The sequence below is a fragment of the Sinohyriopsis cumingii genome, chromosome 17 (genome assembly GCF_028554795.1).
Source record: "Sinohyriopsis cumingii isolate HCF-2022 chromosome 17, ASM2855479v2, whole genome shotgun sequence".
Classification (NCBI taxonomy): Eukaryota; Metazoa; Mollusca; class Bivalvia; order Unionida; family Unionidae; genus Sinohyriopsis; species Sinohyriopsis cumingii.
The window spans coordinates 54,390,396-54,414,652 of NC_142977.1; the positions used below are offsets into that span (position 1 = coordinate 54,390,396).

Below are 24,257 nucleotides of genomic sequence, written 5' to 3' on the forward strand. Positions count from 1 at the left end.
TAGTAGCCCATACAGTTGAATATTTACCTATTACCTCTCACTAATAGCCCATATAGTTGAATTGTTACCTATTACCATTGACTAGTAGCCCATACAGTTGGATAGTTACCTAGTCCCACTCACTAGTAGCCCATACAGTTGTACTGTTGTTACCTATTACCACTCACTAGTAGCCCATGCATTTGGATATTTACCTAGTACCAACAGCCAGTAGCCAATACACTTGGACTGTTACCTAAAACCAATAACCAGTAGCCAATACACTTGGACTGTTACCTAGTACCAATAACCAGTAGCCAATACACTTGGACTGTTACCTAGAACCAATAACCAGTAGCCAATACACTTGGACTGTTACCTAGAACCAATAACCAGTAGCCAATACACTTGGACTGTTACCTAGAACCAATAACCAGTAGCCAATACACTTGGACTGTTACCTAGAACCAATAACCAGTAGCCAATACACTTGGACTGTTACCTAGAACCAATAACCAGTAGCCAATACACTTGGACTGTTACCTAGAACCAATAACCAGTAGCCAATACACCTGGATTGTTACCTAGTACCAATAGCCAGTAGCCAATACACTTGGATTGTTACCTAGTACCAATAACCAGTAGCCAATACACTTGGACTGTTACCTAGAACCAATAACCAGTAGCCAATACACTTGGATTGTTACCTAGTACCAATAACCAGTAGCCAATACACCTGGATTGTTAGTCTAGCATTAAATGCTAGCCTGACTGAATCCAGTCTGGATGTTGCTAGATGGCTAAAATGTCTCTAGTTTTACCTTTGTTATTTTTCTCACTATATCCACATATTCAGATAAGTGATATTAACTAAATGAAGGAACCAACATATTCACTACAATTCATACACTCAATCAGAAAGGAAACTATAATTCACTGAAGGAAACTGTATAATTCACGGAAAGAAACCATAATTCATGGAAGATACTGAGAAAATTGTTATAAAGTTCAATTATATAAACAAACCCAGTACTGTTTCAAACATTTATTTCATCTTTAAAATTCATAGAGAGAAAAACAAGTTCATTATCACAGCATCTTTTACAGTTAGAAGAAATTTCAATATACATTATATTATATATACACACAAACTATATATATATATATATATATATATATATATATATATATATATATATATATATATATATATATATATATATATATATATCTTTAATACCCATAAAGATACTATTTAAAATATATGTTTTATCGAGATATTATTCAGTTTATTAAACGTAACATGATAAAGCAACTAAAATTCTGATACTGATGTTACATCTCATCTGCAGAAATAATGACAACATACAAGTAAAACCAACTTAGATGGAAATTATTTTTTTACATTTTCACCATTAAATATATTTACCTCAAATTCAGATATGGGTCTAAAACTATTGTGTTTATATTTGGTTTATGTTAAATGAACCCAGATTTTCACTTAAAATAATAGTAACCATGGCCAAACAGGGATAATTCTATCCTAAAGACAATGTTTAAGTGTCCTTACAATGCCATTCTTGGGGCAAATACCACAGACAATGTTTACGTGTCCTTACAATGCCCATCTTGGGGCAAATACCATATATACTCACTTATTAGTAAAGTCCAGCTGCAAACTGCACATTTGATGTCCCAAAATGCACCAGCAGATATGAGTCTATGCAGTTTGTTAGCAGTAATCGATAGAACAAAAACAACATAGGCCTGTTCAGTATTATGCAAAAAAGATCAGGGTCTATGTTGTCTACAATTGGGCTTAACTTAAAAGTGATTTTATACAGCATGTACCCCAAGAATGGCATTTTGAGGACGCTAACATATATTGGCAGTACCAGCAAATTACATTTTTATACTTGTACAAAACTGAGAAAAATGGAAACCTTTAATTTTAATATGCCAGTTTTAAGTAGAGGTATATTCATTCATTTTACCTAATTTTTCTCAATACCAAGATGAATTTTTCGAGTGTAATATCATTTCATTCAATAGTGTTTATTTAAATCAACTTTGTGTTATACTTGACTAACAAAACCAGTCTGACTAAAGTTTTAAGTGATCATGGAACTTCTACAAAACAAGGCCACCTACATGTTGTAAGCAAGGTAGGTGTGACCAATTTGAAAATTTGAATTTAATCTTCCTCATAGCATTCTGAATCATTGTGCAAATTATTATAAAGAAATTCTCCTTATAGGATTCCTAAAAAGCATCTATTATGTTATTCTATATACATAGCAGTAATATTGCAAAGTTTCCTATCTCAATATAAATCCTTAACTTTCTGGACAGAGGTGTTCCAACTATCTAGCCATCGCTGTTCAGCCACAACAAGATGCTGCTTTTCTTCTTCTATCATCTGTAATGTTGCCTCAAATTGTCTTTTGTAGTCCTGAAAGCATTAGAATGTAGAGTTTGTTTGTAAGTAGTTAGTTACAATTAACGGGGTAATTGGTACAATAATAAACAGGGTAGATGGTATGATAATTAACTGGGTAATGGATTGATAATTAACTGGGTAGTTGGTATGATAATTAACTGGATAGTTGGTACAATAATTAACTGGGTAGTTGGTACAATAATTAATTGGGTAGTTGGTATGATAATTACCTGGATAGTTGAATGATAATGAACTGGGTAATTGGTATAATTAACTGGGTAGTTGGTATGATAATTAACTGGGTAGTTGGTACAATAAATAACTGGGTAGTTGGTATGATAATTAACTGGGTAGTCAGAATGGGTAGCTGGTACAATAATTAACTGGGTAGTTGGTACATTTATTAACTTGGTAGTCTGAATGGGTAGTTGATACAATAATTAGCTGGGCATTGGAATGATAATTAACTGGGTAGTTGGTACAGTAATTAACTGGGTTAGTTGAATGATAACTAAGTAGGTAGTTGGTATGATAACTAACTGGGTAGTTTGTATGATAATTAACTGGGTAGTTTATACAATAATTAACTGGGTAGTTGGAAAGATAATTAATGGGGTAGATGATATGATAATTAACTGGGTAGTTGGAATGGTATTTAACTGGGTAGTTGGTACAATAATGAACTGAATAGTTGGTAGATAATTAACAGGGTAATTGGAATGATAATGAAATGGATAAGCTTTCATACAGTGATAGGAGTTTTCTACTTCAAATTATCACACCAGATCTTAAGGTTTTCAGCATGAACTGGAGTTAATAGTTCAAAAAGTTAGAAAATACATGGGTAGGATTCATAAATCTGGTTCAGGCTTTACACTTGACCATTTTTCACTATAAGATTAGGACATATATTCACAGTTACATACATCTAGTTCTTTTTGATGTTGTGTTTCAAGTTTGTACTTGTTTGGTGAGAGAATGAAACAAAATGAGTACCCTATCTCCGCTAGATAAATGTTTTGTAATTTATGAAGATTAATCCTTAACCTTTGAGTGATAAATACAAATAAGTTACTTACAAATAATTACAAATACTTTAAGAAACCACAAGCATTTAGATAGGTTAAAATCACATCATGTGGGTTGGAAAATGATTAATTAAAAGTTCATAACACCAGAACAGAACTACTTCTGGATTCATGTATCCTTTGTGTGTACTTTGACAATATTGGTACATCATGGTTAAACTAAAATTCCATTTACTTATTTCATGAGATTCATTATTTACCATATTTGTAATTTATAAAAATTGAATGTTAATTTTTACAGGATTCATGAAGTTATGAATTTTGAAAATTAATTACACAATATACATGAACACCCATGTCTAATCATTGAAAATTAATTACACAATATACATGAACACCCATGTCTAATCATTGAAAATCAATTACACAATATATATATAACACCTGTGTCTAATCATTGAAAATCAATTACACAATATATATAACACCTGTGTCTAATCATTGAAAATCAATTACACAATATATATAACACCTGTGTCTAATCATTGAATATCAATTACACAATATATATAACACCCATGTCTAATCATTGAAAATCAATTACACAATATATATAACACCTGTGTCTAATCATTGAAAATCAATTACACAATATATATAACACCTGTGTCTAGTCATTGAAAATCAATTACACAATATATATAACACCTGTGTCTAATCATTGAAAATCGATTACACAGTATACATGATGCATGTGTCAACTCACTGAAAACTGACTACACACTATACATAAATTCCTGTGTCTAATCATTGAAAATCAATTATACAACATATATGAACACCTGTCTAATCACTGAAAATCAATTACACAACATACATGAACACCCATGTCTAATCATTGAAAATTAATTACACAATATACATGAACACCCATGTCTAATCATTGAAAATCAATTACACAATATATATAACACCTGTGTCTAATCATTGAAAATCAATTACACAATATATATAACACCTGTGTCTAATCATTGAAAATCAATTACACAATATATATAACACCTGTGTCTAATCATTGAAAATCAATTACACAATATATATAACACCTGTGTCTAATCATTGAAAATCAATTACACAATATACATAACACCCATGTCTAACTGAAAATCAATTACACAATATATATAACACCTGTGTCTAATCATTGAAAATCAATTACACAATATACATAACACCCATGTCTAATTGAAAATCAATTACACAATATATATAACACCTGTGTCTAATCATTGAAAATCAATTACACAATATATATAACACCTGTGTCTAATCATTGAAAATCGATTACACAGTACACATGATGCATGTGTCAACTCACTGAAAATTGACTACACACTATACATAAATTCCTGTGTCTAATCATTGAAAATCAATTACACAACATACATGAACACCTGTCTAATCACTGAAAATCAATTACACAACATACATGAACACCTGTCTAATCACTGAAAATCAATTACACAACATACATGAACACCTGTCTAATCACTGAAAATCAATTACACAATATGCATGAATGCAATATCAGGAATTTACAAATTTAATAAAGTCAGCTTGATCAAGGCAAGATGACTAGAAAATTGAACTTGCCCTTGTAAAATTGTCATAATATTTAACATGAGTAAAATGAGAAGACAAACTATATTTTAAGGAAATTCCATTTCATTTATTGAACTTTTTGTTTCCTTTCTATCCCTGGTAGCATCTTAAAACCATATGGCAATAATTTAGGTTATCTACAAACACATATGTAACTAATACTCATAGACAGATATGTAGCTTAAAAAGAGTTCAACTGCAGACATAGTTGGAAGAGAAAAATCAGATATGCACAAGTACAGAGAGAAAGAGAGCATGACTGTTTTAATGATATATTTCTGCTCACACGTCAAGAATTTGCGTCATTTAGCCCTTTATTTGACTATTAACATATAGTCCCTTCAAATCAAGGACATAAAACAACATTTTGAGAATCTGACTTTTGAGAGTGATTTGAGAACATTTATTATTGTCCATTTAATTGTTTGCCAAGCAGTATGTATCAAGTCTCTTGTAATTATTACATACACAACATATCATAACATGCTGCCTCTAGGAACTACATTTTCAAAACATAATCATGCTTTGAATGAAATCCTCCTGGTTGTTAATCATTGGAGACAAATATCTTTTATTTCCCAACACACACCAAATCAAATAAATCTCATGAGTTGTACTTTTAGTAATTAACACCTACCCAGGATAAAAAAGGTAACATGCATCAAAACAATATTTGAAAAACATCTGCAAAATGACCAGGCTAACTGAGAACCAGAAAGTTGGCAAATCCATGATACATACAAATATTATGATTACAATGTAACTGATAAATTAAATTATAAATATTTATTCCCTATTTGTCAAAACTTGCTTTAAATAGTAAATATTCTTATTGTCATATCTTCTGAGTGAGAAACTGTTAAGACTGACTTTGACACTAAATACAAGATTGAAATGACACATACAACAGATGAAAAAACTGTAGCCAGTATGCAGAAGAATGCACTGCATATAAACACACACAAAAAATTGTGGCGAGTTTGCAGAGTATAAAACTTGCAGAACATAAAGCATTAGGAACTGAACAGGACCCCTTGTCAGTAAATTAGCTTTCACAGAGTTACTGTATTTTGCCCAGATAACAATGTTCAATAAAAGTTCTTGTATCTAGCATCACTCTCTCAATTTTGTGGACTTGCCATGGGATAGTGCTTTGCAAATTTTAGCTTGCCCAAACCAAAATTGAGTTTGTCCCAGGAGTTGAGCAAGTTGATTTGTAATATACATAAATGCCTGTGTTTAGTCACTGAAAATCGATTACACAATATACATGAACACCTGTCTAATCATTGAAAATCAATTACACAATATGCATGAACACCTGTGTCTTATCAAATTTTAAATTTAATTTTTTCATGAAGCCCATAAAATATGAAGTTCAAATGATAAATTATATATTCTTGTCTGTTCAAAAGACACATTTTATTCATCAGGCAAATCAATGGTTCCAAATGGTTAAATAGCTATTCACCTATTAATGTGAAGTCGAGTCAAACTTGAACATAGTGGTCACCCTGAGGACTGGCCAAAATTGACCATTATAGACATAGCTTCTATATGGAGAGTCATCTTAAACAATCAGAAGATGAAAAATGTAAAGAAAGCAATGAGGAATGATGGGAAACTTAATTATCATGTTTAGAAAGTAGTCCATATGTTTGTATTTTGTTGTTTAATCAACCAATACAAAATGAAAATTGAACTCTCAACATTTAAGGCATAACATTTATTAAAAAAATAGATTTTGAATTTCAGTGCTGTCACTACTGTTAAACAATATAAAAAATGTTAATTTACAAAAGAATCAATTATGTGTGTACCAGTAAAAAAAAAATAATAGTAAATTGAATGGAAAACATAGCATGTAAATTTAATTTTTTTCTATATATTAACATATAGGAGATTTTAACAAATAATTGATTTGCTTACTATAAAAGCCCCTTTCAACATGCACCATGAGTGCTCCACTCCCCTTTACGTCCATGATAAAGTTGATTAAAAATAAGAAATTTAAAGAATTAATAAAAACTATTACCTTTTCAAAATCACTGAATAATATGCCTTGCTCACTAAAAACTCACTAGACTTTGAGACAGAGATGGGTAGGTATGTCACTCGAGTCCACTCAACAGAAACCAAGTGAAGCAATTTAGTCACTTTTGTTCTTGTAACATAACAATAATACTGGCTGCCATGTATAGCCTATCGTGTGCTGAAAAATGGCGTTAAACCCTACAACAACAACAACAAAAAGTAACATAACAAGTGAGGGATTCATTCTAATGCTTTTGTGTAAAATCAATGAAGTAGAGACTAAATTGGGTTCAGTTTACGTCTAATGTGGATGTAATCTATTTAAGAAATGCCATGCAAACAGCATTGATGTTTGGACTGATAATTAAAAGTATGCCTTCAAATAATAGTGCATGATAACTTGCCTTGTAACTTTGATTTTCTCTTCCAACATAAGGGCTTTACTCCTCATTCCTGACATTGTGAATTTTCTGTCATCTTGCTAGAGCAATTTTCACATGGTTAAAGACTGCATTCACCTATTGTTTCACAAGATAATACACAGCTAACAAACAAACCTCTGAAACATAAATTCCTGTGAAACCTATCAGGAATTTTTTGACCATTAGGAACAACAACACATGAGTCTGGGACCAATTTATAGTGACCACTGGCTGCAATGTGTGGGTGACCCCCATATGCTTGCCATTTATAAAGTAAAATGCAAAGGAAGCAAGAAACGGTTTTGAGCAGGTGACCACTAAAATAGGTGTGACTGTAAAAGAAAAAGATGCTGTTGTTTGGCAGCTAAATGACACGCAGTGACAAAATCACATAAAATGTACAGAGCTGCAAGAAAATGTACCTGATATGACTTGTCCCTGGCAGCTGTTGTAGCACTGTGACCTAAAGTTGTCTTGAGGGTTGTTACTGAGGGGGTCAACTGTACTTTGCTGGGAACAGGGCCTACTACTAATTCATTTGCTGGAATACCTGAATGTAACAAATAAATACCATACATATTTGTTTACAATTTGTCCCCAACTGCAAACTGCACAGACCCAGATCTGTCATTGCATAATGTGCCAGCAGATATGGGTCAAATCTATTTTTTTGGGAGTAATCAGTGAACAAACAACATTGACCCTGATCAGCTGGTGCATTAAGTGATAGCAGATCAGAGTTTAAGCTGGGATTATAAGGAAGTATTTATGGTAGTTGTAAAAGTTATCTGAACTGCAGCTTTGATATACGTCGAATCTTGCTTAAAAAACAACAAACTTTAATATTGCATTAATATGTAAAATATTTGATCCAATCACTTTAAAATGCACTGTACAAAGATTGTGAAAACTGGGCTTCCATTCTTGAGTAGAAAGAATTAGCAACTGAAAGACATCAACATACAAAAAATATAGAAAATTATTGTATCTAACAAAAGAAAAATGGTATGTAATATTTAATCAGAGTCTTATAGTAATTTGATAGATATAAAACTCCACTTACAAAGTTTCAGTAATAATTAATATGAAAACTTGTTATTTATGCTGACTATAAAAGCAAAAACATTGTCATGTGGACATTATGTGGTTCTGATGTAGAAGGGGTTTCTTTCTGGGTTATTACTCAGATACTCCTTATTCTGTGACTAGCCAACTTTCTGCATTTATTCATCTTGAGGTAGAAATATTGATTTTTATTGCAACTAGATCAATCTGACATGCTTTTCAAATTTAACTATTGATATGAGTCAGGTCCTGTCTTGCTAATTATCTAATACATTCTTTTTCTTACAACTACAGCATTTAAGGTGGTGGTTGATCTAAAACTGAAGGCATATAATCCACTACAGATAAGATACTGTGACCTTCTTTTCACAATGTCAAGACTCACCAGACCAAGTGCTTTGTCCACGAGGGACAGCATCTTTATCCTCATCATCTTCCAAAGGCTCTCCAGCATTTTTACGCCGGATTAGTTGGCTGGTTGGATACTTTGTAGGCTCAACACCTATGAATAAGAGAAATGATTGTAATGGGCATGAAACTGGACAACTCTGTTGGCAAAAATAAACCTCTATATATTTAGTGCAAGGATGGCCTTGTCAAGTCAATTGGTAAATGGCCTTGTTAAGTACATGTGTTAATACAGCTGATTTGATTTATACATGATTATTAGTGTACCTTATAAACATGCTCTATATCAGTTTTTTACTCATGTTGTCCTTATAAAAACAAATTGTTATATTGAAAAAGAAGTCAAAGAAAATTAGAATAATTTATGCTTCAGGTGGCATGATTATGAACGATAACTTTCAGCATATAATGTGAATTCATGAATGAATATATGGGTTTTGATTTTTGTGGCTTTGGAAAAAAATTCATTGATACTTTAGTTTGTGGCTATGCTTCTGAAGAAAAAAATATCATATGATGTCCACATAAAACATGGTCGATGCATTTTAATCGAAACAGAATAAACTAAGATATGCAATCATATAATGACCACAAAGAGACCAGTCAATGCATTCTAATCGAAACAGCATAGACTAAGATGTGCAATCATATAATGTCCACATACAGTATGGTCCAGTCAAAACAGCATAGACTAAGATCTGCTCTCACATAATGTCCACACAGAGTATGGTCCAGTCAAAACAGCATAGACTAAGATCTGCAATCATATAATGTCCACACAGAGTATGGTCCAGTCAAAACAGTATAGACTAAGATCTGCAATCATATAATGTCCACACAGAGTAAGGTCCAGTCAAAACAGCATAGACTAAGATCTGCAATCATATAATGTCCACACAGAGTATGGTCCAGTCAAAACAGCATAGACTAAGATCTGCAATCATATAATGTCCACACAGAGCATGGTCCAGTCAAAACAGCATAGACTAAGATGTGCAATCATATAATGTCCACACAGAGTATGGTCCAGTCAAAACAGCATAGACTAAGATCTGCAATCATATAATGTCCACACAGAGCATGGTCCAGTCAAAACAGCATAGACTAAGATCTGCAATCATATAATGTCCACATAGAGTATGGTCCAGTCAAAACAGCATAGACTAAGATCTGCAATCATATAATGTCCACACAGAGTATGGTCCAGTCAAAACAGCATAGACTAAGATCTGCAATCATATAATGTCCACACAGAGTATGATCCAGTCAAAACAGCATAGACTAAGATCTGCAATCATATAATGTCCACAAAGAGACCAGTCAATGCATTCTAATCGAAACAGCATAGACTAAGATGTGCAATCATATAATGTCCACAAAGAGCATGGTCCAGTCAAAACAGTATAGACTAAGATCTGCAATCATATAATGTCCACACAGAGTATGGTCCAGTCAAAACAGCATAGACTAAGATCTGCAATCATATAATGTCCACATAGAGTATGGTCCAGTCAAAACAGCATAGACTAAGATCTGCAATCATATAATGTCCACAAAGAGACCAGTCAATGCATTCTAATCGAAACAGCATAGACTAAGATGTGCAATCATATAATGTCCACAAAGAGCATGGTCCAGTCAAAACAGTATAGACTAAGATCTGCAATCATATAATGTCCACACAGAGTATGGTCCAGTCAAAACAGCATAGACTAAGATCTGCAATCATATAATGTCCACATAGAGTATGGTCCAGTCAAAACAGCATAGACTAAGATCTGCAATCATATAATGTCCACACAGAGTATGGTCCAGTCAAAACAGTATAGACTAAGATCTGCAATCATATAATGTCCACACAGAGTATGGTCCAGTCAAAACAGCATAGACTAAGATCTGCAATCATATAATGTCCACACAGAGCATGGTCCAGTCAAAACAGCATAGACTAAGATCTGCAATCATATAATGTCCACACAGAGTATGGTCCAGTCAAAACAGCATAGACTAAGATCTGCAATCATATAATGTCCACACAGAGTATGGTCCAGTCAAAACAGCATAGACTAAGATCTGCAATCATATAATGTCCACACAGAGTATGGTCCAGTCAAAACAGCATAGACTAAGATCTGCAATCATATAATGTCCACAGACAGCATGGTCCATTAAAAACAGCATAGACTAAGATCTGCTCTCACATAATGTCCACAGAGAGCATGGTGTATGCATTTTAAACAAAATAGCAGAGACAAAAATCTGCTATCATACTGAACATGGTCTATGTAGTTCATGTGAAAGAGCAGGTGAGCTTTTACTTAGGTCATGCAGTATGGGCATGAAAAATTCATCATTTGTTTATGAAAGCATGATGAGTAAAGACAATTTATTTTGGTCAAATTTAATATCTCAATTCCAACTCAAAGCACTGATATCTGAACACACAGCATAAAAGAAAAATAACTTCAAACTACTTACGGCCCTTCTCTACATCATCAACAACCAGCACCTTGTCATACTGTCCTAGCTGTGACTTTGACAGCTCCAAAAGTGATGACATAAATTCCTTAGCTTGCTCTACTGCTGTGTCCTGGAAAGACAATGTAAAAGTTTTACAAAATTTTTTTTGTATTACACTTATTGTTTAGCAATATCTATACAAAAAATTCAAAAACACTTTCAACTGCAAAAGTTTTCATCTGAGTTATAGGAGCTAGCTAAAATGTAACTAACATCACTGAAGCTTTGATTTTCCATCATTTCATTCCACGTTGGTTTTACCATGGTGTGTCACTCAACAAAGGATTTTCAACAGCACTGGTAACAATGTTATTTATAAAACACAAAATTTCATTTCCTTGCCAAGAAACCAAGAAGTGCAAAATTTTATTTCTTAGAGCCTATAATAACCAGACAATATGGATCTCCCTCGTTATATGGTGGTAGTTGAAAGTCACAGCTGCGAAATTGCATTACCATATATACTTGCTTATAAGTTGAGTTCTACTTTGAACAACAGGCTATGTTATTTGTTCTACTGATTACTCCTAACTAACTGCACAGACCCAGATCTGCCAGTACATCGTGCAATGATAGATCTGGGTCTATGCAGCCTGCAGTTAGACTCAACTTTTAAGTGAACATATACATTGTGTACTACTATATAGTGTGAGAATAATCAAAACTTCAATGAATGAGTATATTTGGTGGGTAGTAGGGAGGGGATAAAATATATGCCAGTCATAGACAGAGTCACACCGGTAATTATATTTTATGAAACTTTTTTGTCACTTCATAGTGTTTGTGCATTCAGTCTTGTCAAATAAAAATTAAAATATTTTGAAAGGAAATTAAGATGTAAAGCTACTATGCGTATGTTGTATTCTTTTTGTCCATATGTCATACCTTTAATAGATCAGATTACATAACATTAAAAAAATGATAAAACATCCATCTTTGATAAACATTGTTTTCAATGCTCATTTCTAATCTATCACTGCATTGTCATCAAGCTATAAGCAATTTAGAGTTATAAAAAATCTCAGTAAAGAAAAGTAAATTGTAATATTAAATTCTGTTTCCAGTTCAGGTCAACACTTCCTCATGTTAAGAACCTGATACTTCTTTGAATAAAGAACACAGAATCAGCAACTTACCACTTTTAAAAACAACTTGCAATTAAATAAATGAAGTCTAACAATCCATAAAAGAAACATGAGTAAGAGCAAGTTACTTTTGGCAGTTAAAAACACATCTCCAGTTGAAAACCACAATTACATAAAGATGATTAGAAAGTGCATGAATGACATGACACAATGTGCAGGACATATTAATCATTTCTAAAGTATAAAATAACAAAAATAACAAACTCTATGCATATATCCAATCCATTTTAAATCAAATGACATTAAAAACAAGAGTTATTAAAAATGTACCAATCAAAAACTAAATAAGTACTGATTTGTCAGCATGTTGTGTATTCCTGATGTAAATACCATAATTTACTCATTGATCCTCATATGATTTCACTTTTAAGAAATAAACAGAGTTACTGAAATCTGACTTCAGTCTTAAATCAAATTGATTTATAAAAAGTGTCATTAACTATATAAATGAACCTTATTAAAGGGCAAATTATGCAAATAAGCATCTATCATAGCCATCAAGAAATGTCAGCTGATTTGATAATGCATTCCAGGTTGTATTTGGCAATCAAGTTTATGTTTGCATGACAAATACAACAAATTTTATTTATGCCATTGTTTATTGGCACATGGATAGCAAATGATTATAAGGATTAGCAGTTGTGTGTCTTTGATGTAAATGCATGATCGGTGAAGTGTGTCGACAGCTCAACTGACTTATATGCTGGAATGGTTATAGTACTTGAGTCGATTTCAGCTGTCCTGTGTACTGTTACCAAAAATACAACAGCTGACACAGATAAATTACAATGGATACAGTACCTAGTTGTAAAGGTAAATACAGATTGCTTAAGTATACATAAAGTGCAATTTCTGACACATTACCCATGTCATCAATGTACAACAGACTATAGAGATCACAAACTCAGCCAATCAGATGCAGATCCCCTCATTAATATATGCAAAATCTAATTCATATTTAACTTGATATCTTTATGATATAAGCCTATTTACAAAGTTTGATCAAAACTGAATCATAAAATTATTAGAGTGTTGACAAGCTCATCAGTCAGATATGACATGAAGGTGGCATGTTAAAGGGAGGTTGAAACCTATGTTCAACAATCTTTTTCTGCAGGAGACTGCTATGGAACTGACTCTTGCGAGTGACACTCACTGATCTGGGGCTCTCCTGAATGCAGACACATCTAATGATGGTACAATGACAATATACTTTACTTGGAGGAATACTGTACTACACTCTGAAAATTGATACATAGGATGCTCATGTAATAACCATCTACAAGATGTCTATATCTGGGGGTCCCTACCCTGAGGGCCCATAAAGGGATCAAATGTCAAATATGCACAAATTGCAATGGTAGTGATATATTTTAACATTACTTTACCAAATTCTATAAATGTAGTCATAGCATGAAGAAAAAATGTAACAAAATCTGGGTTATGAACCCTGGGTCATGGTCCAAAGGGGGGTAGGAAAGGAATATGTAATGAAAGTTCTGTTTAAAAAATCATGGTCACTACTATTTTCTATTGATGTATAATCTGTACCTGTTGATTCTTGGCATGTTTCTCCACAACCCTTACATACTCCTCATGTCGTTCTGTCTCCTGCTGACACAGCGCCTTCAGCTGCTCCACCTGGTGAGGATGCCCCAAAGTGGGCCGTAACTGTTGTTTGTGCTCATCCTAAAATTATAATCATTGAAGCAAAGGTGCAAAAAGTTTGTTATAAGTATAGAATTGTTTTGCAGGTACAGTGGGACTACTTTAAAATAAACATCAAGTAAACATTAATAGTAGGTTGCTATAAATAAAATTATAAAAAAATGGAAAAAAAATGTTATAAAATCTTTCCTCAATCACTCTAAACCATTATTATAATGGTTTATTTTAGACGAATGAATTCTACTGTTTGACATACACATAAAACTTACAAACTCAAGAAATTTATTTTATGTAGATATTGTAAAAAAATTTGGCAACAAATATTATTCTGATTGAGTACACTTTTGTTGCAATGACAACAAAAACGCCTGCGTGATAATTTTTTCTAAGTGTAAATGCAAACTCTGTAATCCTTTGTATTTACCTGTTTTTTCTCCAGCTCTATTTTCACAGTGGAAAACTCAAACTGCAATTTTTGCAGAGCCTCCAAAGATATCTGAATGTGCTCCTTCAATAGATCATTAATAACAAGTCCTGGAACATGGGATATAGACTGCTCCAAGTGAGTGAGCTGTTTGCGGAACTCTGCAATATAAAAAATTGGAGTAAAGTTACAAAGTATGCTGAATGAGTTCAATCAAAATGGTCCATGGATGTGACATATGGTTACAACTGCTAAGCTCCCATTGACACAAAATAGTGCACAAATTATACAGATTGACACAAATCAACTGGGATGATTGTATATTATTGACACAAATGACATGGGATATGCTCTCATTTACATATTATTGATAATGATGACATGGGATATGCTCTCATTTTGTGTATTTATTGACACAAAACTCAAACTAAGGTTTTCTTAACATAGAGCCTCATACAAAAAAGGTTTAAATCCTTAAAGTTCATGAAAAGTTATTGAACAGAAAATAAATTTTGATGGCTGGGGCAGACAGACAGACTGCGCATGGTTAGTGCTATCTGCCTCAAAAAATAAAAATATATACTTGTAAACCTAATGCTTTTATTATCAATATGTTTCTTGGATAATACTTTCCCAAACACTTTATGTTATAAAAACATCCAGTACCTCAAAAATCTAGCTCTCCTAAGCTATAAGTGGTGTTTACTTATTGTCATTTGTCTTGTTTTAACAACAAATATGCCCATAAAATATCAAATGTGGTATCCTCTTAAAGAGAGAATGATCAGCACTAAATCCCACCAATCATACGTTACTATTGGATATATACATGTCTTCAAGATTTGCAACCAATGGGAGGATTTGAGAGGGTGTGCCCATATTACAATCAGATAATTATTACTGAGAAAAAACACACATCATAAACCAAAAAAAGAGTGACTTAGGAAAGGTGAGTGCTTTAGACCACTCCACTACCCAGGCCCCCAGCTGTAATAATAATAATAATAATAATAACAACAATAATAATAATAATTATAAAGGTCCTGTGCACATTTGTTATATATGCACTTATCATTGGTAATATAGTCTACTTGGTCTTGTGTTATTTATGAGCTTATCAATATTGATATAATTGGTTTGGTGTTATAAATGTGCTTAATTAGAGAGATATACTTGGCTTGGTGTTACATATGTGTTAATCAATAGTGATATATCCAGTAATTGTTTTGGTGTTATACAAGTGCTATCAATAGTGATATAATTGGTTTGGTGTTATATATGTGCTTATCAAGTGATATACATGGCCTGGTGTTATGTGTTTATCCATAGTGATATACTCGGTAATTGGTTTGGTGTTATACAAGTGCTATCAATAGTGATATAATTGGTTTGGTGTTATATATGTGCTTATCAAGTGATATACATGGCTTGGTGTTATGTGTTTATCCATAGTGATATACTCAGTAATTGGTTTGGTGTTATACAAGTTCTATCAATAGTGATATAATTGGTTTGGTGTTATATATGTGCTTATCAAGTGATATACATGGCTTGGTGTTATGTGTTTATCCATAGTGATATACTCAGTAATTGGTTTGGTGTTATACAAGTTCTATCAATAGTGATATAATTGGTTTGGTGTTATATATGTGCTTATCAAGTGATATACATGGCTCGGTGTTATGTATGTGTTTATTTTTAGTTATATACTTTGGTATTATACACGTGCTTATCAATATTGATATGCATGGTTTGGTGTTTTATATGTGGTTATCAACAGTGTTTTTTTTTTTGCTTTTATGTTTTACAGCATAGAAACATCTTTATAGTTAGGTCATGCAGAAGCAAGTAATGTGCCTTTTCCAAACAGAACACTACTATAGCTCATATCCAATAGTCAGAACTTAAGTTACCTGCACCCTTCTAGCCATTAGATGAATGTTTTTGCCACAGAGTTACTGTAACTCAAGCATCACTATAAAAATATTGTTATTTGTAATGTTCCAATCCAATGCTTATCAAACAGCTTTTATGGCATGATAACAATGATGATTTATCAAAGAAAGGTAAGGTAGCATGAAGGAAAAGACAGAAGTTATTGCTAATATATCAACAGTCATGATTATCACTTAATCATACCCAATAATCATCAGTGGTGTTAATCATGTAATTCAAAATTTTGTTTTTTCATGTAAATTTATGTATGTGCTCATAGAATACTGGAAGGAATATGTTATCAGAACCCTGGAAGGTGTACGTGTGCTTATTTGTGACACCAGATGTGCTTAATTTTTATACCGGAACCCTGGATGGCAAATGTGTGCTTATTTTCCAGAAAAAGGTGCTTAACATCACCAAATCTATTTCTTCTTGAAAATTTTGTATTCTTTATAGTTTTATGACTTATAATACCTTGAAGGCACTGATTATGGTATTCATCAGCCTGGGTGTAGTATGACTGGAGCTTTTGTGCCACAACATCAGCAAAATGCTCATAAGTCTCCTGTAGAGCTTGGGGGCGAGTTACAGCACGATTACCCTTATGCACATAATATTTCTGAAAAAAAAAGAGAAAAGTGCGATGAATGATGTACTGCCTAAATTATGTACCACCACATGAAGCTATATTTTGGAAACCATGTTCCTTCTTTCAGCCTTGGTAACCTTGACCTTTGATCTTAAAATCAAAAAATGCCTGTTTGTCTCAAATTCATGCTATCCACAAAGTTAGGTCATGTTTTTCTAATGTAAGGCTTGAGTTATTATTTGGAAAGGCCTTCCAGCTTGGAGTCCCTAAATTTAAATGAATTCTATTATCTAAAAATAAGTTATCATATAGAACTGCAAAAGCAAAAATCTATTTTTTTTTGCAACAGTGACCATGACCACGAAGCTACTGATCTTAAAATCAACAGGTTTCTTGTTTGGGCTATGGGAAACATGTACCAAGCTACTGATCTTAAAATCAACAGGTTTCTTGTTTGGGCTATGGGAAACATGTACCAAGCTACTCATCTTAAGATCAACAGGTTTCTTCCTTGGGTTATGGGAAACATGTACCAAGCTACTCATCTTAAGATCAACAGGTTTCTTCCTTGGGCTATGGGAAACATGTACCAAGCTACTGATCTTAAAATCAACAGGTTTCTTCCTTGGGCTATGGGAAACACGTACCAAGCTACTCATCTTAAAATCAACAGGTTTCTTCCTTGGGCTATGGGAAACATGTACCAAGCTGCTGATCTTAAAATCAACAGGTTTCTTGTTTGGGCTATGGGAAACATGTACCAAGCTACTCATCTTAAGATCAACAGGTTTCTTCCTTGGGTTATGGGAAACATGGACCAAGCTACTCATCTTAAAATCAACAGGTTTCTTCCTTGGGCTATGGGAAACATGTACCAAGCTACTCATCTTAAAATCAACAGGTTTCTTGTTTGGGCTATGGGAAACATGTACCAAGCTACTCATCTTAAAATCAACAGGTTTCTTCCTTGGGCTATGGGAAACATGTACCAAGCTACTCATCTTAAAATCAACAGGTTTCTTCCTTGGGCTATGGGAAACATGTACCAAGCTACTCATCTTAAGATCAACAGGTTTCTTCCTTGGGCTATGGGAAACACGTACCAAGCTACTCATCTTAAGATCAACAGGTTTCTTCCTTGGGCTATGGGAAACATGTACCAAGCTACTCATCTTAAAATCAACAGGTTTCTTCCTTGGGCTATGGGAAACATGTACCAAGCTACTCATCTTAAGATCAACAGGTTTCTTCCTTGGGCTATGGGAAACATGTACCAAGCTAATGATCTTAAAATCAACAGGTTTCTTGTTTGGGCTATGGGAAACATGTACCAAGCTACTCATCTTAAAATCAACAGGTTTCTTCCTTGGGCTATGGGAAACATGTACCAAGCTACTCATCTTAAAATCAACAGGTTTCTTCCTTGGGCTATGGGAAACATGTACCAAGCTACTGATCTTAAAATCAACAGGTTTCTTCCTTGGGCTATGGGAAACATGTACCAAGCTACTGATCTTAAAATCAACAGGTTTCTTCCTTGGGCTATGGGAAACATGTACCAAGCTGAACTGAAATCTGCTGACTAGAACTTAAGGTGTCATCTGAAAACCAAAAATGGACACCCACCTGATCCCCTGACCACCAGTACAATCAGCAAACTAATACCATAAAAGTTTTTCATTGGCATGGTACACAAAGATAGAAAATTTAAGAAAAACAATTTTGTTTAAAATCTCTTCAATAAATCATTGTGGTATATGAATTAATAAAATCCATTAAATACTAAAGAACTTAAATGTAGTTGAACCTCTCCAGTCCATTATTCACAAAATAAGATCATTCATAAATGCTACCACATTTGGCCAATCCCATTCATTGTTAAAAGTAGTGTTCTTGTCTTCTGCAATATGACTAGCTCCCAATTTAGACAACTTCTTCTAATTACCATTAGTGGTATCAATTATTTGGCTTTACCATCTTTCAAATAATTAATCAAAAGCTTTCAGTTCGATTTACAAACACTTGTGTCATGGGTCTTCATGATATATTGAGAGACAAAATGTTTTTAGAATGTTTTAGAAGCTGAAGATGGATATATGACTCCTTATTAACTCTATCAACTATATGACTCATAATGAGCTCTATCAACTATATGACTCTTGATTAACTATATCAACTATATGACTCTTGATTAACTCTATCAACTATATGACTCCTTATTAACTCTATCAACTATATGACTCCTTATTAACTCTATCAACTATATGACTCCTAATTAGCTCTATCAACTATATGGCTCTTGATTACCTGTATCAACTTGATGACCCCCTATTAACTCTATCAACTATATGACTCTTAGTAAATTTACCAACTATATTACTCCTTATTAACTCTATCAACTATATGACTCTTGATTAACTATATCAACTATATGACTCCTTAGTAACTTTACCAACTATGTGACTCTTGATTAACTCTATCAACTGTATGACTCCCTATTACCTCTATCAACTATATGACTCTTGATTAACTCTATCAACTATACTACTCCTTATTCACTCTATCAACTATATGACTCTTGATTAACTCTATCAACTATATGACTTCTTATTAACTTTACCAACTATATGACTCTTGATTAACTCTATCAACTATATGACTCTTGATTAGCTCTATCAACTATATTACTCCTTATTAACTCTATCAATAATATCACTCCTTCTCAGTGCTTGTGATTCACTTCTATCTTTCAGTACCAATGCAGACCAAAACATGTGGATATGTGAGAAAGCTTGCCGGTAGCTTCTCGTGGGTCGGTGGTTCTTTCCGGGGCTTTCCCGGTTCTTCCTCCACCATTAATACTGGCCGCCATGTATAGCCTATCTTGTGCTGAAAAATGGCGTTAAACCCTATAACAACAACAACAACAACAGCAGACCAAAACAGCATTCCAAGACTGAATAATAAAAAAACATTACTGGTGTTTCAATTTATACTGCTGCTCAGTAAAAAAGACCTACTGATGTTTCAATTCATACCTCTGCTCAGTAAAAAAGGCCTAATGGTGTTTCAGTTCATACCTCTGCTCAGTAAAAAATAAAGACCAACTGGTGTTTAAATTAATAAATTAATACTTATGCTTAGTAAACAAGACCTTCTGGTGTTTCAATTTATACCTCTGTTCAGTAAAAAAAAAGTCCTAATTGTGTTTCAATTTAATCCTCTGTTCAGTTAAAAAAAGGCCTAATGGTGTTTCAATGTACACCTCTACTCATTAAAAAAGGGCCAACTGGTGTTTCAAGTAATACCTTGGCTCAGTAAAAAGGCCTAATGGTGTTTCAATGTATAGCTCTGCTCAGTAAAAAAGGTTTCATGGGTTTCATTTATACCTCTGCAGTTTTTAACAACAAGTCTAAGGTTTCCTTCAGCATCTTTCTTATTGTGGCCAATAACTTTCCTTCTGCTTCTTCATTTTCATCGTAACTGTCTCCAAAAATCAGAACCCGTCTCTCATTCTTTGCAGGTCTGTTTGATCTTTTAGTCCTGAAAATTAGGAATGTGTTATTGAAACAAAATATTCATTTTTAATGACTAAATATTTTTTGCCTATCATATTCATTATTTGTATTATTCTAAAGTGACACAGATTAGATAGCAGTACTGGCTACAGCTTAGATGCCTAAATATTCTTTTCCATCATATTTATTACCATTATTTTATTAGTCCTAACTTCCAATTATGTATATCAAGACCTATGATAAATTATAAGTTAATTTGCTGCGAAATAACTTAATATTAAACAAAATGTCAACAGATATTATATAAAATATCTTTCTCTGTAATTCACAAGTAAATTCTAACATTAGGGAGAAATTTTTGCAACCTATATTTATCACATTTTAATGTGCATCATTATTAGCATCATGACCTTATTTTATAAATCCTGTGGTCCACACTGTGACACAACACTTAACAATGTCACATGGTAATGTCAAAGGGTAATCTTCATTATATAATGTTCATCATTATTAGCATCATAACATATCATAAATTTGGTATGCCACAGTGACAAAATACTTAGCAATGTCACATGGTAATGTCATAGAGCAATGCAAATGACGACATATCTTCATTACATAATGCTCATCATTATTAGAATCATGACATCATGCCATAAATTCTGTATATCACATTGTGACATAACACCTAGCAATGCCACATAGCAGTGTCACAGAGTAGTTTAAATGAAAACCTGTATTCATTACATAATGTTCATCTATATTATCATCATGTCATAACTTTATTATGGCAAACTGTGATAGAACACTTTGTAATGCCAAATAGCTATGTCAGAATAATGCAAAGCACGTAACATGAAAGCATATAATAAATAAATTCTCAAAGTCATATCATGCAGAATTTATGAAACATTTTATATTACTGACATACAATATGATACTAATGGTATATATTACAATTAAACTTGCTTCATGAAAAGAATTTAATTTCAAATTTATATTCATTTATTGCACTGCAAATTGATAGTAGTTTTCAACTTGAGACTTTTACATGACGGACTGCAAACTGATAATTATAGTTTTCAACTTAAAAACTCTTAAATGACAGACTGCAAATTGATAATTATAGTTTTCAACTTAAAAACTCTTAAATGATGGACTGCAAATTGATAATTATAGTTTTCAACTTAAGAACTCTTAAATGATGGACTGCAAATTGATAATTATAGTTTTCAACTTAAAAACTCTTAAATGATGGACTGCAAATTGATAATAATAGTTTTCAACTTAAGAACTCTTAAATGATGGACTGCAAACTGATAATTATAGTTTTCAACTTAAGAACTCTTAAATGATGGATAAAATGTGACTAGATGTAAAATACATGTTTTATCTGTAAAGATTATCATTTTGATAGATCCGATAATTTCAACCTCACCATCCATTCTTACAAACATGCAAAATATTTGGGGCTTTTTGGCAGTGGCTTCATATGTCAGGGAACTGGCTGAAGTTTTTTGTAGAAATCAGAGCTGTCAAGATAAATGGCCACTACTTCAGTGTCTTTGGTGCATTACACTGTTTTTGCAAACTATTGCTTATAGTACAACAATGGGCCATCCTGAAAAGCATTCCCTAATTCAAGGTACCATATATACTCATGTGTACATCAAGTCCAACTGCAAGCAACATAGACCCTGATCTGCTGTCACACAATGCACTGACAAAATGGGGTTTATGTTGTTTGTTCTACTAAGTTCTCCTAAATAATGCAGAGACTTAGATTCTCCTGGTTATGTGATAGCAGATCTGGGTTTCTGCAGTCCTGGGACTAGGCTTATTAGCTAGTATATACAGTAAGATTTGCCTCTAATTTTACCATGAGTAATGACTTGTGACAACGACGTAGTATACCAAAGACAATAAAATAGCAACTATTTATCTCAGTTGCTTTCAATATTTGAGTAGCTCATGCTTTTTTTGACCAATTCATTTATCTGGACAAGAGTTACAGCTAATATGGAAAAGGTTCAAATGATCTAAATGCATTAATGTTGCATGGTGAGATTGGATTTGGAGGAATGTATTTAACAATAACTTCTAACAGCACATGAGTACATATATAGTGTATCAATATATTTCTCAAATAATTCAAGATAATCAATGTTAAAGCAGGTCTTTAATAGTTTTATGTCAATTCTGCAATTTATTATCAACCACTTAAGGTCTTTTGTAATATTTCTAGACGAAGACATTTTTTTGTGTAAATGCAAGTCACTTTTAAACACAAACACATATACAAACTGTTACCCAAACTGTTTCATCAGTGTTTGCTCCAAACAAGTGTTAGATTTTCACACTCTGTAACTGGTTTCATTTTAATGTTGTATAACAATACTTAACACAGTTAAAATTATGTGAACATATTAACAGAAGACATGGTCCTTAAAACTTCCTAAGCACTGCATTTGATCTTTGACTCTTAAATTCCAAAGAACATATTAAAAAAAAGGTTACAACTTTTACGATTGTTAAAAAAATGCATAACTCTATGAATGGATCTGAGAATTTTAAAAATTTCAACACATGTAAATTTCCTATAATCTCATAATAAAATGAAAAATAGCATATGAATGTTAAACTTGCTTCAAATGTTATGCTCAGGAGTAGCATAATAATAGCATGGTCTCAAAATGCATGATTAGAATGGTAAACATGCAAATATAAGAATTTGTTATCCAATGGCTAATAGTTCAAATCATAAAGAAAGTAAAACACAAAACTTGTTATCTAAACACATATAAATTCTTCTGAAATAAATTAAAAACTACAAAGTATCCAAATCAGAGGGAGAATCTACTTTTTCTGGACTCACTGTCTCTTCTACATACTTGAAATTGGGATATGGTGACCTACTTAATTCAGCATTATTAAAAACTAATTATTATTACTAATTTTACTATTTTAAAAGATCCAGTAAAAAGACATAAAACTTGTACATGTCACAGGTTTATCTACCATATAATTTCTTATAAGTCTGGTCCTACTGCAATCAACACAGATCCAGATTTACCATCACATAATGCACTGGCAGATCAGGGTCTTTGCTGTTTGTGTTCTAGACTACTTATAAAAAGCTGCATAGACCCAGACCAGCTAGTTCATTATGTGATGACAGATCTTGGTCTATGCAGTTTGCAGGTGGATCTGACACATAAGCAAGGATATACCATATGTATGAAAAAATGTGAAACAGAATGCATTTTCCACCTGCTATGCAGGTACATTACTTTCCTGTATAAAATTTTGCTTTATAAAATATCACCTATAATAGCCACAAAAATAGGACTCTTTTCTAATTAAATAAATGCCAAAAGGCTGTGAAATAACCAACCCTCCTTTTGTAATACATTATTT

General features: G+C 32.9%; 1 protein-coding gene across 6 annotated transcripts in view; it reads right to left on the minus strand.

Moving 5' to 3' along the window:
- Nucleotides 1–1,011: 1,011 nt before the first annotated feature.
- LOC149778776 (coiled-coil domain-containing protein 180-like) overlaps nucleotides 1,012–24,257 on the minus strand; it is a 135,407-nt gene continuing 112,161 nt past the window's right edge. For all 6 annotated transcript variants that reach the window (XM_089939537.1, XM_089939534.1, XM_089939539.1 and 3 more), the window contains 8 exons: nucleotides 20,712–20,865; nucleotides 17,208–17,352; nucleotides 14,796–14,956; nucleotides 14,255–14,392; nucleotides 11,517–11,628; nucleotides 9,016–9,132; nucleotides 7,988–8,115; nucleotides 1,012–2,431 (listed from right to left, as the gene is read on the minus strand). In XM_089939537.1, the coding sequence (XP_089795663.1) occupies nucleotides 2,303–2,431; nucleotides 7,988–8,115; nucleotides 9,016–9,132; nucleotides 11,517–11,628; nucleotides 14,255–14,392; nucleotides 14,796–14,956; nucleotides 17,208–17,352; nucleotides 20,712–20,865 (1,084 nt within the window). In that variant the 3' untranslated portion in view covers nucleotides 1,012–2,302. The remainder of the gene's footprint in view (nucleotides 2,432–7,987; nucleotides 8,116–9,015; nucleotides 9,133–11,516; nucleotides 11,629–14,254; nucleotides 14,393–14,795; nucleotides 14,957–17,207; nucleotides 17,353–20,711; nucleotides 20,866–24,257) is intronic.